Genomic DNA, 16362 nt, shown 5'->3' with positions numbered 1-16362 from the left:
TGTGGGGGAAGGTATTGCATCCGCCGCCGGCTCCCACAGCATGAGCCAACCTCACCTCCACGCGGTGGACGCTGGGCAACGGCGTTGCCGGCTAACGAGGCTCTGGCTAAGCAAATATGGATCGAGAGTACAGTCGTGGGACAGGAATCCATGCTTCCAGGGTGAGATAAGACTCTAGAATAAAAGTCCTTAGAGTGCAGTAATGGGCTTGGAGTGATCAAGGCTCGGTGGTTAGTAGTTTCAGGTCGTGTAACTTGGCAGTGGTGAAAATGCACTCAACACCGCTGGGATAGGCACATAGCCTCACTCGGTACAGCAGAGTAGGCCGGCTCCAGCTGTATTCCTCGACTAGCACACGACAATGGAAGACAATAACTGTCTGTAGATAAAAAATAAAATTTTAATCGTCGAATATGGTTGTTTGTAACTAATATAAAATTCTGGTAATCAATAACGGTTTGCTCGTTATAAAAAACTATTTCCGTTAATTATACTTGTTATTGATAGTTTGGTTGGTCGTAACCAAAAGGAATATTTAAAAAGGTAACGATTATATTTGAATGTTGTCTCTGATTTTGGTTGACGGCCGATACACGCGACAGCCCACCCACGCACTCGTACGCGTCAGTCAGATTTCTCAGAGCTAGAACTGATTCGCAGCGAAAACACGTCTCGAGCGTGTTCCGTATCGTGCGTTCCATGCTTGAAATCTTGTACTTTTACGTACCTACTTCTGTTTCGTCCGTTAGGAAATCCTAAGAACGCGCGCAGCCGTACAAAGTGTAAAATAAAAACGCGGCTTTGTCTTAACGGCGCGATTTTGGCTCGCGGTACTGGTTCTATAGCTAAACGAACACGCTATGTCTATACTCTGCTTACTCGGCTCGCAACGATTGCTCGCAACGATTGCTCGCAACGATTGCTCGCGACGCGGATCGTCCAAGCGTGTCCTCGCGAGTCAAGTACACTAGTGTATTGTAATACTGACAGTAAAGAGATTACTATGCGACATTAAAATTAAGCTCGCTTCGCGAATCTGTCCGTGGACACCTAAAGTACAATTACGCGATTAACAGCTACGATATAATACGTATAAATCCACATTCTCACGCATCTCCTGTGCCCCCATCCCCCGCGCACTATATATATGTACATGGGAACGTGGCTGAAGGATGTTCCATTTTAATGTACAAACGAACTTATACGGGAAGAAACGTCGAAACCACGGATGGTGAAAGATAACGACGGGAACATATACATGTGCATAATATTAATAAAATAGGTGGAAGCGCCATGATCGTTTCGAGTTTACTCGAACATTTTTTAAACCTTTTTATAAACGGCTCCATCGTCCAAGATGAATTTATTTATAGAATAAAATGGATCACCCCGTATAGTTATAGGGAATATAATTAGTCTGGGAATAGGGTTAGAGAATTATTGTTTCCGTTAGGTTCGCAAATACAATTTTCTAAGTCTTTCGTATTCGCTCGATGCAATGATAATTCTTAAAACAGTATAAAAACTGTCGTCGTATACATATACACACACGCGCGTGTGTAATTATATGTATAGCGTGTCTGTGTGTATGCATGTATGTATGTATGTATGTATGTATCCTTTTCCCCTTGTACATGTATGTACAAAACAGTATAAAATACCTTACAAATGTATATTCGATAATCTCGCGGCGAGCATACATCGAGAAGAACGATTTTGCGCGTAAAGTCTGCTTAGAAAAGTGTGCCCGGTAAAGTAAACGCGTATCGTTGGTGCATTTTCGAATTCATTTCGAAAACCGGCCAATGTAAACGGTTATAAATAAAATATAGCTAACTAAATAAATAAGGGAGCACCGATACGTATGCAATATATACAAACAGAGAAAAGTAGCCCACGCAATGAGCGATTACGCAATACGAACAATATGAGATTCGCTTTAATTTCTCCTCATCGGACCTCGCTTCGAAACAATTCTGTCCGGAGCTGCTCTCTTTCGAACAAAACAGCAGCAGCAGCAGCAGCAGCAGCAGCAGCAGCAGCAGCATTTCCCTAACTCTGTAATAGATCGTCGTTGCACGATACACGAACGCGCCGTATAGACTGATTTTATGTAGGAACTGAGAAACACGCGCATCCAACGAACCTTTAAAAAAAAATTCATGTATTTTTGATCGAAAACGAAGAACGCTGGTAGAAAAGAACATTATCCCTGATACACTATTTCTTTACATACGAACAAAGAGTCATATTTTTTCAAACCTTTGGACAATTCTCGATCGATTTGCATTTTAACAAATAAAAATTTATGGAGAAACTATCGAGTATAGGAACTGGTAGTATGTTCTTGTTCGATAGAAACCGTCGTGTGCGCGGAGAAAATAAATTCGCAGAGGATTTATCACTACCGAGAGAGTCTCTATGGATCGTCTAAAAAGTCGACGTTCATTCCGAACAAAGGTTATTTAATCGTTGGCACCAACTTTGACGAAATTGCAAACACAGGACATCGAAAAAGTAATTTGTATCGCGGAGTTGGTCGAATCGTTAGCAATTGTCCCCGGTAAAGTAATAGTTATAGTTTCGAGGTAGGAAACTTGAAGCCGGTCGTTGTCGTGGAGCCACGTGTATCAGATTCGACGAGAAAGCGGTTTATACTACAAGTATTAAGACGTATTTCGTCGCACAGTGGCGGTTCGTCAATGTTTAAATAAACCATTGCTTTGGTCGTGGTTGGAGTTAGATAAGTGATAAATTGGTCGGAGGAGGGACGCGTTTAAAAACCGAACGAACGAAATAAAAAGAAAACTTTAAAAGATTTGAGTTTCTCGATAAAGTAGGCATAGCTCTATATTTAATAAAAAAAATCGGTCCTTCCCTCCCTTTATCTCGCAAAGTTGTGCAATTCAAGTAGAACGATTGATTGGTATTCGTGAAATTGTAAGGATCGAAGGAACGCTTGTCGATTTGAAGCAGGTAACTAAGCGAAAGAAAAGTGCTTGAGGTCGCAAACGCAGCGTTCTTCGACCATAATTCGGAAATAGAGTTTCTAGGTTCGAACGGTTGCGACGATACGACGCGCGACGGTTCGAATCGCACTCCGAGTCTCCACTTTCTACGGACGTTGGAATAGCACAGCTTAGACGGTCGGTTTGCGATACACACATATACATATATCGGTTGCTGAAAGTCAGAGATACATCAACGGACCAGAAAGTTGAACTTTTCGAACGAGATCCTTGCCTTTCCGAGTAGTTTGATCGTATCCTAATAAATTTAAAACCGCAGGTACCGAACGAACCGATCGTTACTCGGATCTTTCGTGAGTTTAAACGAGCACCTCGAGACTCTCGCGCGATCGAGCCTTTTGCTGTCCGCATTTTCCGTTTGCTTGGACGATCATAGCCACCGACTGGCAGCCGGTTTGGTTACCGATCGGTCGAACAGGCGGCATCGCCAATCGAAGCTGATACCAGAACTTTTGGTTATTCGAACCACCGAGGACGGTGGCGGTGCCGGTGCCGGTGCCGGTGGTGGTGCCGGTGGTGGTGCCGATGGTGGTGCCGATGGTGGTGCCGGTGGTGGTGCCGGTGGTGGTGCCGGTCCCGGTCCCGATCCCGATCCCGATCCCGCTCCCAATCCCGGTCCCACCGCCGCATTCCTCCCAGTTCAAGATCTTCAAACGATCCAAGGAAAGATCACCGGTCTCGCAACCTCGAGTCGATCGCTTCGCGATCGTCGTCACGTCCGGTATATCTTTCGTGACGATCACTATCGTTCGCGTTGCGAGCGACGACAGTTGTTTCAGAATCGCCCCGACGCTCGTCTCGTTCCAAACGTTTCCCAGGGAAGCGGGACTTAGGACGACGATGATTCTACGGCTCGTAGCAGCGTGCGGACCGATCTCCAAGCTCCCTGAAAGATAATACACGTTTTTTATTATTCGACGTTGCTTGCCTGCTTGCTTGCTTGCTTGCTTGCTTGCTTGCTTAATATTACTGGGAAATCGAATGTTTTTCTATCACTTGACATCAGTCTAATCGACAAATTACCATCAACGAGAACACGACACCGGTAGATTTCTGTCGATTCGCGACATTGGAGCGTTTCTGTTGGTCAGCAGTTGACGCAAGGTATAACGCGTATCGTTTAACGCGCTGCTCGGTATCGTTCGGCAGCTTGATCGTTGCTGACGCTTTGTGGCTTACGAGATCAAGTTGACCAGGTTGGTTTTCTCTGTGTCGATAAGCGACGCAATTTACTCGGAAATTTGTAAAAAACCCGCGAACGATACAAGCAGCCTCCATTGCACGAACGGTGGTGTCCACCTGCTGTTTCAATTAAACCATTTCAAAAGTTATAGTCAGATGGTTCGAGAATTGGTAAGAAGCAAAAAGAAAGAGTAGAACTGGCCACCGAGAGCGGGGAACCATGCTCGCTTTCAAAGTGCATACGTAAACTCGAAACCGCGGTTGCTGTCTTCGGGAGACAAACGAGACGACACTAGACGTCCGAGAAACCGACTAACTTTCTAATTCAATTTACAAACTTGCTCCCCGGGATGCCGTGATTCCGCGATCCTGAAGGATCGCCTTTATCTTCCGGTTACACCCTCCTTCCTAGCCCCGCTTGTGCAAACTCTTGTAATCGTAATCTTTCTCGTATTCGCATGCTCGGAATATCCATCCTCGCTGACTAAATATTCGCTATTATTTTATAAAGGCGCAATGATTTTGCGACCGACAATGCCGAAAAAGTAAAGAAATTTATGTATAGGTTGGTTACTTTGCATCAACGGATCGGGGTTGGGTTGGGTTGGGTTGGGTTGGGTTGGGCCGGACCGAACCGGACCGGGCAACGTGCGGTAATTTGCATTAATAAAATGAGGGTCGTCGGACGGGCAGCTCGCAACACATATACGGGCCCAATTTTCTCCTGGCAATTAGAAAGAAATTAGCGTCAGAATATTTGTCGGTGAGCAACCGTTATCACGGTGCGCGCGCGCGCGGGCTCCTAGCCAGCCCAACCGTTCATATTCATGAGATGCACAAGCGAGAGAGACGCGGCCTCGCGAAACTAGATGAAACTTTCGGCTACCTTTGTCCCGGCAATTGCGACCGCTTTCCTCTCTTTGTCGAGTAAATCCTATCGGCCGGTTTCCGCGCGAATCTCGCCTCAAAATACTATAGTTACACCTACCCCCGACCGAACAAACGTTTAATAGAAACCAAGGAAAGAGAACGTGTTTCTCTTATTAATAATTTTCATCTATTTTTATCAAATATTCAGTTGGTTGCACCATACCAATTTTTTTTTTTTTATCAACTCGCAAACTAGTTTTGGTTTTAAAAAACAATCCAACCGGCCGTAAAAACTACCTGTGGATGAGACAACGAGTATACGTATTTTTCATAGTTTGCTCGTTTCGCATCGTAACGGAATCTTGGAATTGTCAGTAGATCGAAGAAACATGTTCTATTCGACGGAGAAGCAGCCCCAGCCAGGAGCCAGCCAGGAGCCAGCCAGGAGCCAGCCAGGAGCCAGCCAGGAGCCAGCGAGTCGGTCGTTCGTACTCCCTCAAAACCACCATCTTACCCTTTTAACTTTGATCACCGCGCGATAGAGAAACTTGGCACTCGCGTATTTTAATTAAAACTGGCACTTACAATTTTGATTGAGATGGGAGAGCTCGAGCGGCGTGCACTTGTACCGATGCCTCGTCTCCAGGGTTGGTATCGTTATACCGATCGCCAGATTCGAGTCCTTTTCGTGGTAGCAGACCAGCGCGTCGCATTCCTTCCCATCTGCAAATTCGTGTTCATGCGAATGATGAATAAGCGAGGAATCATATAATATGTACGCGTCGTACATATTAATCGGGCTTTCGGAAGGTTACGGAATATTTTCTACGAATTTTTTGTCAGACTATTTTAGTCGGAAGTGTCGCTAGTGCGCAATATCGGCATAATCGAATTTACAAACGATCGGAATACAGACAACGAACCAAGGAAAAACGTTTCAAGACGAGACGCAAACAAGCTACAAGATTCGAGATAAAACGCGATAGAGGAACGCGCATCATCGACGCGGTAAACATTTCCTATTTACAAGAAAAGGGACCTTCGCCGTCCAAGGTTTCTACTTGCTATCATCGTGTTTACGGCACCGCCTCTTGACGCTCAGCATACCATGTAACACGAAACGATCGATATTTTTTATCTTTTTTCTTCTTACGTTTGTTATTATCGTGGTATCGAAGGTGACGAGCGTATATCGTTAAAAAATGACGTATCGGTGGTCTGTGCGTTGGTATCGTAAGGATAAAAGGATATCGGTTGCCGGATAGGAACGAGAGCGAGTGAAAGTGGCCGTTGGTTTGTTTGTGGAACGATTCGCTGTTAGCGCGAATAAGGAGAGTCGGTCACGAGCAAAAGGATGTCGTGCGAATCACCGTCCGGGATAATCCTCTGGCAAATTCCACGGCTCGCCGCTACCGAGTTGCTGCTTATCGTTTGTTCGCGGAACGTTGAGTCACGCGGCTCCTCGATCGCGATTACAACCGCGAGTAAGTACTTACTCATACTGTTACTCCTGTGAATTTCAAATCAACGATACAAGCTGCTAGAACGCGTCCACGCGAACAATCGGCTAATTAAACGAAAAATTAACGCCACGAATAAATACGTAGCACGTAATATGTATACCGTACCGTGCACGTACGATACTGCACAGAACCGCGGTCCGAGACTTTTAACCGCGTGATTATCGAATCTCGCGAATTGTGTGCGCTTCGGAACAAAAGAGCAACAAAATGGTGTTCTCTCCACCTCTATTTGCGCGCTCTGCTTGCTTGTCCTTTGCGGTCCATTGGAAACGAACCAATTTCTCCCGAGTAGAAAATCGAAAATCGAACGCGAGGCAAAGAGAACCCCGTATAAGTATATGCTGACCCAGACGAATAGGAAAATCGTTCGTTCGTTCGTTCGTTCGTTCGTTCGTTAGTATTACTTATTTACTTGTTTCTTCGATTTCTTGCTGTTTTTTAAACTTTTTATCTTCCTTTTATACACGACTTTTTTTGTCCGTTTACGAACAAGCTTTCGGGTTAGAAAAACTAATCGTTTAATTAATCGTAAAATGGTTAATAACTATCTTTCTGATAATATAATATGTATCATGTATTTGATCAGCGGAAGATTTACCTTACCAGTGGGATGAACGTTATTCGTGGCGTTTACCTAACGACCGAACGTTTCGAGTAACTAACTGTCCACCGTAATCGGTAGCAAAACGTTCTGCGCGTTGCGTCGCGCAGAGGAGAGCAGTTGCTTTTCAGCCGGTTAACAAAGAGAAAACGATCTCCGGTGAAACGTTAATGGGAGATGTTCACGGCGGTGGTTCTCCGAAGCACCGTAATCGCGGTAATTTTCTACTTTCCGTATACGGGGTACTCGCGTCGCGGCGATGGGCACAGCTCCATGGGCAAGATCTCGTTCGCGAGGCGGGACGTACATACATACTTACATAGAAGCTTCGGCTTACACGTGTAACTCGCGAGCCACGGCCACACGACACACCGATTTATCGTATCCGATTCCACCGATTTCCTGCGCTTATGCACCATCTTTACAACGGTTCGCGATGCTTCATTCTCGCACAAATTCCCACCGAGATACCAAATATCCAATTCGAAATCTAATACCAGGTTCGTTATAAAAACAATCGAACAACGATTTATCTGTGTAGCTAAAACCAACCAGTCGATGTCATCGCGCTTCCGTGGATTTTTATTTACGAACGAAACGTCAAGGGTAAAGTGAACGGGTATTGTCCCGGGTCTCCGACGGACAGACAGACTGAAATCTCAGTTTCGAAACTGGCAAGAAAGTCTGCTATCCCCGATATTTATTTAATTTTCTTAGCAGCGATTCGCCAGGCGAATCCTCTAATTATTTTCACCGGGAGCGTTTCTATCGGAAAGGGCCGTTAAACTGCCGCGTTTCGACGATGAAAAAAGCCAAACGATTTGTTCGTTTACGCGACTCGCGGTACTTTCCCGGTCTGGATTAAACCAAGATCAAGGGAACTAAATTTTCTGGCTACACGCTCTCCTGACGCTTTTCCTGAACGTTCGATATTCTATGTACATATTAGCGACGATTCCAAGGGAAATACGCGGGAGAGGCGATAATACGGTCGAGCGACATACTCGTGTTCGAAAGGATACGTAAAACTTGGACGAAATGGGAATTCGATGTGTCGATTTCGGTTGCGATTCGATGCCGAGCGCAGACTACGGTATCGTTAAAACGACCTTCCGAACAAATGGAACCTTCAAAATTGCAGGTTGCATCGATTTTACGATGCCTGGGGGATGATATCGTTTCTCTGGAAAAGGGTTTTACGAAATGAGATAATTTCGAATCGGAGGAAAAAGAGATAACAAAAAAAAAAAATATAGTACAAGATTTTTCGCTTCGTATACATACATACATATACGTGCTTACTGTATGCAATCGAAAGAGAACCGATAAACAACAGTCTGTTCGAAACGGCTCGAACTGAAGGAAAGTCGGTTGTCGATCGCGGTACACGCGAGTTCGAAGAAGCCTGATAATTCAGAGCGAGGATTAACCGGACGCAAAACCGTTTCCTTCCGATAATTACCATTCTGTTCGAGCGGGGCGAATTTGTCGCGGCATAGTAGCACCAAGGGTAGCCAGCAACGGGCGTAAAAGGCGCCGGCCGAGATCAGGAGAACCAGCACCAGCACGCCGAGCAGGAACGATTTTCTCCAGGATCCGTTTTGAAGTCCTAACGCGAACTGTGGTTCTACAACAAAACATGTATGTACCTATATTCTTGTCATTTGTTCCTCCTGTTGGTTCGCGGCTTGCTTCCTCGCAAATACTTTATACTTGGAAAATTAGTAGCTTGAGCGAGTGCGAGCCGGCAACGATTTGAAACACTGGCCTCGATTGGCCACTCACTCCTCGGTGATGATCGACGTTGCCACGGACCGCGTATGAATTGTCGTTAATCGGATGGAATTAATAGAGACAGAGTTCGATTTCTATCGCACATCGGGAAGACGCGCGGTTTCCTGGATGTGTGTGTGTTTGAAACGATGATACAGAGATAAATATTTTTCTCCAGTGAGATTTTCGCTTTTCGCTGGTCCCTAGCGAGAGATAACCGCCAGCAGACAGATTAAAAGGCTTAGTTACGTACCTTGTCGGTAAACGTGAGCAGGTAACGTGATCTCCTCGTCCACGCCGTTGCTAACTTCGCATTTGTACTCCCCGTAATCTTCCAAAGTTATGTCCTCGATCTCCAAATAAGAGCCGATGATCTGATTGTTTTCCCTGAAAATACATGACAAAACACTTATTTTACATTTATTTATTTTAACTAGATTTAAACGTGACACGCGAACCACAAAAAATAACGAAATATATTCAACGATCGTTGCCATTGTAATTGAAAGTAACGCTTTGATCGTTACAGCTTTCTTCGAGCTGAAATTTAGTTTGTACGGTTTCACGAACCAAGATTCCTCGACGAGAGCGAAAGGGAGATCTTGGCGACCGGCGATCGATCGGAAGGGGCGATCATAAATCAATCGATTCGAGCGGCCACGTTATTCGAGACTTTTTTCTTCCAACTGTCGCAGTATCACGGCTTTTATTAAGCTTATAGAGCCGTCAGCTGTCCACGAACGTTCAGGTACTACTTTTGTCGGTATCGCTCGACACGACGTCCTCTTTCTCGGAAAATAATTCCTGAAATTCGCATACGTCGGTTGGATCGTTTACTGTTGATCTTTCATTACAATTTACAGCGACCGGACCTAACGTGCAAAAACTTTTATTTCAAAAGGGTTGAAAACCGTTGTTCGTTGGAAGGAAACGAACGAATCGTTGGAAAAGCTTTGGAAACGTTACACGCAACGTTACACGCAACGTTACACGCAACGTTACGCGCGTTTCGCGTTATAGCCGTACGAAAAAAAGAAAAAAGGACGCGCATATTCGTTGAAAAATCGTAAACCGTTTACGAGACGAGCCGATATTTATATAACGACCTATGGGTAAAATTGCATCAGCCAGCCCTGGGCTGATTTTTTCAAGCGCGTCGATTATCTCGAATTGGATTTTCCAACGTTAAAGCGAATTCCGGCTCGCTCGATAAACGCGTCGAGCGAGCCGCTGATCGCGTTCGCGTCGTTAATATTCCATTTTCCCGGTCGCGTTTAATTGCACCCTCGAACGGGTTTAAATCTGACGCGGGGTTTGCGCGATCGTGCGTTTTCCATCGGCCTGTGCAACTTTGCGCGTTTTGTCTGCTCATTCGGTGCGAAACCGGAGCTCGCTCGAGTTATAGAAAAGTTCGCGGCCAACGAGCAACGGGAATTTTTCAAATGACCAATTTCACGTGACCCGACGCGATTCAATTCGCTGTGGCTTCTAATTAAAAGGCTCGCTCGCTAAAATTCCAAATAATCGCTAACGCGTATTACAATAGCAACTTTAAGCTCGTTACCCCGCGCTCGCTCCGATCGATTCTCCTTGGGTCCTTTTCCCACTTAAAATAACATTGCGTTAGCAGTGGAGAGTTTCGGAAAAATCTCCTTGCAAACAAGACCCTGGCTCAGACTTTATCCTCGTTAACGATTCTTCCGATCATTCATTTTACTCTTTTCGTTTACCCTTACTTCACTCTGCTTTTCGCAACTAAACACTAGCTAGTTATTACAAGTTCAGCCACTTACATTTACTCCCTTGGGATAACGTCCTTTATAAATATCGAATAAATTATAATACTTCACGTACGTATGGATAGCAGACGATGAGAGAATAAAGCACGTAAACAATTATAACGTAGGTACTGGGTTTGTTTAGAAATTTCGTACCGTCTTTAACCAAGAATTGCTTGAAAAGCCAAAGCTCCTCGATGATCGTCGTCGTTCGCACTATTATTTGTCGATGGAACTTTAAAAATCATAGCTTTGTACATGGTCGATTCGTAACAGTGAATCGATTCCTAGGAACAATTTGCCACCTGATTTTTTCCATTAGTCGGCCGTCAGTGGCCGTGATCGCGTGTATCTTCGGGATCAATCGACAGGAATGAAGATTGATGGGTCGCCTCTAACGGGAGTTGATAGAACAAGCTGTAAAGGTTCGAGGTACATATCTCGTCAATTGAAATAGTTTAATAAATCGACTTAACGGCTCGGAATTTATAGTGTTCGCAGAAACGCCCGTTACGATCACGGACGAGGATAGTGTTTAATCTTGTAAAAGATGACGAGAAATCGATCGAATCTTCTACTTTCGTTCGCCTCGCCTCGCCTCGCGTCCTATCGTTCGGCGCGATCAACATTACCCGGCCGGCCGGCCGGCCGGCCGATCCGGCTTAATTAAGAGAAACCTATAAACTCCGGTATTCTTCGTCGTAGCATCAAACTCGACATCGACGTTAAGTGCAGCGTTCGCGGACTCTTAATTAAACCTTGACAATATTTCATTCTCCTCGCATCTTTTTAGATGGAACCGCCCCGACAACCACCACACCTTTCCTATTGTCTGACGTTTAACACGTTTCTCGCGACGAACACGGTGGGGACTATTATTCACAAAACTTGGTAAACTTTAAACCATGGACCGATTAAAAAAATTATGGACCATGAATAGACTAGATTATAATTAAGTTATAAACACGGCAACGAACGATTATCTTTAAATTCCTTTACCGTTAGAACCTTGCGTATTTAAACGTATAAATTAAGATCCTTATTCCTGATTTTGTTTGCCGAAGTTGCGTGAAATTGAATTTACGTTCGTGCCAAGTTCATTTCGGAGCGTCAAGTACGAGCGAAGAAAATTATCGGTATGCCGTGAGAATTAGGTGCACGCGAAACGATAAAAATGCTCTTTTTCGAGAGAGCCAGAGCTGTTTGCAAATCGCTGGGATTTTCCAGGATATCGCCGAAACGATATTTTAAAGAAAATAACAGGTGGTGTACGTTTGGAAAAATCAAGCAGGTAATAGTTTTCATGGAGAAACTTATTATACGTAGTTTCCGAAAGGTACAGTCCGACGATCAATTTTCTACCGTTATTATTCCTCGTCTCGCGATTCTCGGAAAAATCTTTCTTTGCGTTTGATAGGAAGAAAAGGTGAAACGCGCCTAGAGATCGAACGTGCGTCAACACACCACCGTATTTGCGTGAAATCAACATTTTACGAGATAAAAGTTCAGGGAGCCAACCACCCGTCGTACATTCTTCCAGCCTTCTCCTCTCGAATTTTAGCTCCGTCGAGCGAGTTGTTAAAGATTCCGGATTTCTTGGAACGCGTCCAATGACTTCCGGTCCCCGGGTGCATTCGGCGGCTTCGTCTATCTATTTGCATGAAACAACCACGAGCCGAGCTGGGAATTTGCTGCGCAACCAGATACGTACTCGAAATGGTTCAATTGTTTCGTCTTGGGTAAACTTTTTATCCTCTTTCTCCGGTTTCCCGAGGGGCCGTTTTTCCTTTCTTTCGAATCGACCAAACGAGCAAACATCGAACAAGAAAATTTCCATTTCTCGATGTTGGAGCTTTTTAAACAGAATACTTGGTAGATACTTGATGCGCCCTCGACGCGGCCTCGATCGCATTCGTGGAACCGATCAAGTACGAGAAAATAAACATTTTCCGGTTTTGGAGGAAAAATGATTCACCTGTTCGTAAAGTGGGCCGAGCTGTTTTCCGCGGCATCGAGGACGAAACTTGGAACGCGGCGAAAAGGACAATGCGCGTGACGTAATTTCCTGTCGGACCGCGGTGCGGCGCGGTGCGGCGCGGTGCGGCGCGGTGCAGCGCGGCGTTTCGAGTCGGAATAATTAAACGGCACATTGTAATCCGCGATGACAGTCCCCGTTGTACCAGCCTCCGGCAGACAGGACTCGTCTGTCAAATTCCAACCGGCTGAATCAGGCCAGATTAAGTTTCTACCGGGGAGACAGTTTCGCGTGCGTAGGCATGGGTCAGACAGGATTAAGTGTCTGCGCAGCGATTTCTCTCTGTTCACGTGCACCGAGTCTCACCATTTCATACGCGTATGTATGTATGTATTCATTTTACGAACCTCTCCGAGAACACCAACAAACAACCTATCGCGATAAATTCGCACCGAGAAAGACCAAACGTACACGTACGCTATCGAGAAATATTTGGTTCGCGATCGATCAAACGTATCGAAAAGATAAAAATAAAATTCGTGCTCTCGTTTCGTTGTAAAATTTTAAACACTTTTAAATAAGGAAGCGAATAAAAAGTTTATGGAATGGGTGAGAATTTCGCCGAGGAATCGATCAGAACGTCCGATAATACGTTAATTTAATCGAGTCACAGTTATGCCATCACGGTCCATTCGGGCGCGGCGTATCCAAGCGCGCGGCGTTTCCATCGATCGCAAAATCGAATTTACGAAACGGTCAAATGTTAATTAATCAGTTTGTCGCGGGGCTATCGCAACGTTTCGTGAATTCCATGCGTTGAATCCATTTCGCGACCTCGCCTAGCGCTAAACGCGGTACGTTCCTCGAATTCTAACAAACTATGTAATTCGCGTCGCGTTTTCATCGATCGAACAACGCTGTTTTCCTTTTCTACGATACCGCATATTATCCTGCGTAACCTTTACGGACAATAATGTCAGCTTGATCGAACGTATGTATGTGTGTATGTCTGGAGATTGCGATCGTTGATCGTTACCTGTCCTGACCTTTTTTCTTTTCGCTTTTCGTTTTTCGTTTTTCGTTTTTCCTTTCTCTCCTCTTCGATACTTCTCTCCAGAAATATTCATCGTGGTTTCGGTCGTCAGCGAGCGTTCGAACGCGAGAAACTTCTCTTACCCGGGACTGGAACTTGGATTATAATCGGGGCAGAGAAGCAACGATAGAGGAACCGACGAGAACAACGCTCGATAAGACTATCGATATCCAATTATGTTACAGAGCGCTCGCGTGCTCGCGTGCGCGCCGGCGAACAATAGAACGATATCGAACAAAAGCTGGTTGGCAGGCAGCGCTCGTGAACAGTTCATTCAATGAACTTGGACGCGAACTTACCGTGAGAGAGGGTGGACCAGGAGCGGAATCGAGCCGATGCGATGGAGGGTTTCAAGGAAGCTGCGGACGCGCTGGGATAGAACGGGATAGACGCGATGAAATTTCCCAGAGAGCTCGTTTAAAACGAACCTTCTTCTGCCAGCAGTCATCTATCCCCGGTCCCCGTCCCGCCACCGTGTCCGGAAAAAGAGGGTCTTGAGAATGAAAAAAATGATACGTTTGCTGGAACGCGTAGTTCTTGGAGTTGGATTTAATCTCCTTTCTCTGTTCGGTAACGGAACCATCGGAATTAAGTTACGAGCCCGTGCAGCACTCTAACAAATACGTATTATTCTACGTTACCGGTTCCGTTAATATTAATCCGTATCGATGGGAATTGTTCTATACGCGTATACTTTCTGCAAACAACAGCCAAGTATGTATCGCGTGTTTTCGAAAAGTAGTATTAATAATTGCACGACGAACGAAATCAGTCGGTTCTTCATCACCGTTTTCTCTTCCGGACATTTTTTCCAACCCCTTTGTTCTTCCATTTGTCGGACTCGTCTGTATTTCGTTCCGGAAAATGTTCTACCTTTGCCTCCGGCAGCATTACAATTAATGCGTCGCAGAAAAGTGGGTCGACCTCCGGTAATTGCATCGCATTCATCGACGCCCATCCCCCATCGACGACTCGAGGACTCCGCTCCATCGAATATCGTTTTTACCCCTGGCTTTTTTTGCCCACCTACTACACCGTTGTCCACTTTTTCCTCTGCAGTTCTCGCTGTCTCGCTCTTTTTCTCATTTTCTTCTTTCTCGACTCTTTTCGATATTTCAACAACGATCTTTCTTTGTCTCCGGTCTTTTATCCCCCTCCCCCGACTCGCTTCGCTTCCCTCCGAACCCGTTTGCTCGATGCTTTGCTCATCTCTCGTTTCTGCACCGGTTCACGATACGTCTCTCGATTCCTTCGGTAATCTCTTCTCTTGGCGCGAAAATAACGATTACGTATCTCTCGTAAGCAACCAATTTATCCCTCGGGTCTCGTTTGCCCCCGTGGCCGTACAGCGTAACCAAATGCCTCGGAACCTAAACTTTCCTTTTCTTTCCTAAAACGAACGACATCCACGTTTCCCTCGGCTAACGAGAATCGTACGAGTTCCTGGCTTCCACGATGCAACGGTCGAAACGTAAATAAAATTGAAATTCGGATTCTTTTCGCGTGCAAGTATAATTACGTGCCGCAAAAGGGAGCAGAAATCTGATTGGTCGAGTATTCGCGCGGTGGTGGTTCCAATCGGTGTATTTGCATTCGAACGTAATCAACGTTAATAGATCGGCGTCGGTGGTACTCGACGCGTGTAATTCGTCTCTATTAGCCCTCGAGCAACCGGTCGCTCAAGATTTACGAGACTGGTTCGTCGTCGATCGACAACACCAGACTCTGTTCGTTACATCTGGTAATTCGGTCCATCGATCGCTCGCTGCGTTCCCAGGTTAACGCGTCGCGAGAAATTACATTCGACGATCAATCTGGTTGGTCTCTGTAGCCTAGCTACGTTCTTGTTACTCGAACGGGATAAAGGATCTCCACCGCTCCGATTTCTCTGCGCACGTTTCGTTACGGTTGTTTCGTTGATACTTGTTGTTCGGAGATGAACGTACTCGCAGTTTTCTACGTTTCTGTTTTCGCCGTGCGAAAGTTTCGCGTTCGCGGCCAGAAACGAGGCTCGAGATTTCATGGGTCATTTTCTCGGAACAAAAGTCGTCGTCGCGTCGCGTCGCGTCGCGTCGCGTCGCGTCGCGTGGTAGTCTCAAGGTAGTCTCAAGTTTTTCGCGTCCTCGCGACGCGACTGAGTCAAGTTATTTTTCAAAGCTCTGCCAGACGGATGCTCGAGCTCGTACGGTTTCATTACGTTTGCGAGCTTAGAGCAGACCGTCCCCTTACCAAGCTTCGGAGACAGATGACCGACTATTCTTTCCCACCCGGCTGGAACCATTTCGTTCCTCGGACCGCGGAAATGTAAGAAACTTCGATCGCGAGACTGCGTCAGCGAATTTCCGCTTCGTAGAAACGAGCCGGTTGGGAGAGATTGTTCCGCGAACACATTTATCGCGACGAGGAAAACGCATTTGGAGGACTGCTACCCGTTCTACGTCCCCCGTCGGCCAATCTCGTTGCAACGAAATACGTTACTCGATTCGGCCGTTATTTCTCTCTTGTTCGTAACGGAACGACTGTGGATTTCACGGTTAC

At 45.6% G+C, this 16362-nt stretch overlaps 1 protein-coding gene across 3 annotated transcripts in view; it reads right to left on the bottom strand.

The window, feature by feature from the left end:
- Nucleotides 1-41: 41 nt before the first annotated feature.
- Nucleotides 42-16362, bottom strand: part of LOC122404709 — a 79725-nt gene continuing 63404 nt past the window's right edge. For 2 of the 3 annotated variants that reach the window (XM_043408911.1, XM_043408914.1), the window contains 4 exons: nt 9232-9365; nt 8668-8832; nt 5667-5804; nt 42-3915 (listed from right to left, as the gene is read on the bottom strand). In XM_043408911.1, the coding sequence (XP_043264846.1) occupies nt 3329-3915; nt 5667-5804; nt 8668-8832; nt 9232-9365 (1024 nt within the window). In that variant the 3' untranslated portion in view covers nt 42-3328. The remainder of the gene's footprint in view (nt 3916-5666; nt 5805-8667; nt 8833-9231; nt 9366-16362) is intronic. The other variant, XM_043408912.1, reaches the window with a different exon arrangement.

The sequence above is a fragment of the Colletes gigas genome, unplaced genomic scaffold, assembly GCF_013123115.1.
Source record: "Colletes gigas isolate AHSC1104 unplaced genomic scaffold, ASM1312311v1 Colletes_gigas_Sc00003, whole genome shotgun sequence".
In the NCBI taxonomy this organism is placed as follows: Eukaryota; Metazoa; Arthropoda; class Insecta; order Hymenoptera; family Colletidae; genus Colletes; species Colletes gigas.
Note: the sequence above shows the minus strand (reverse complement) of the source record. Positions and strands in the feature narration are given on the sequence as shown.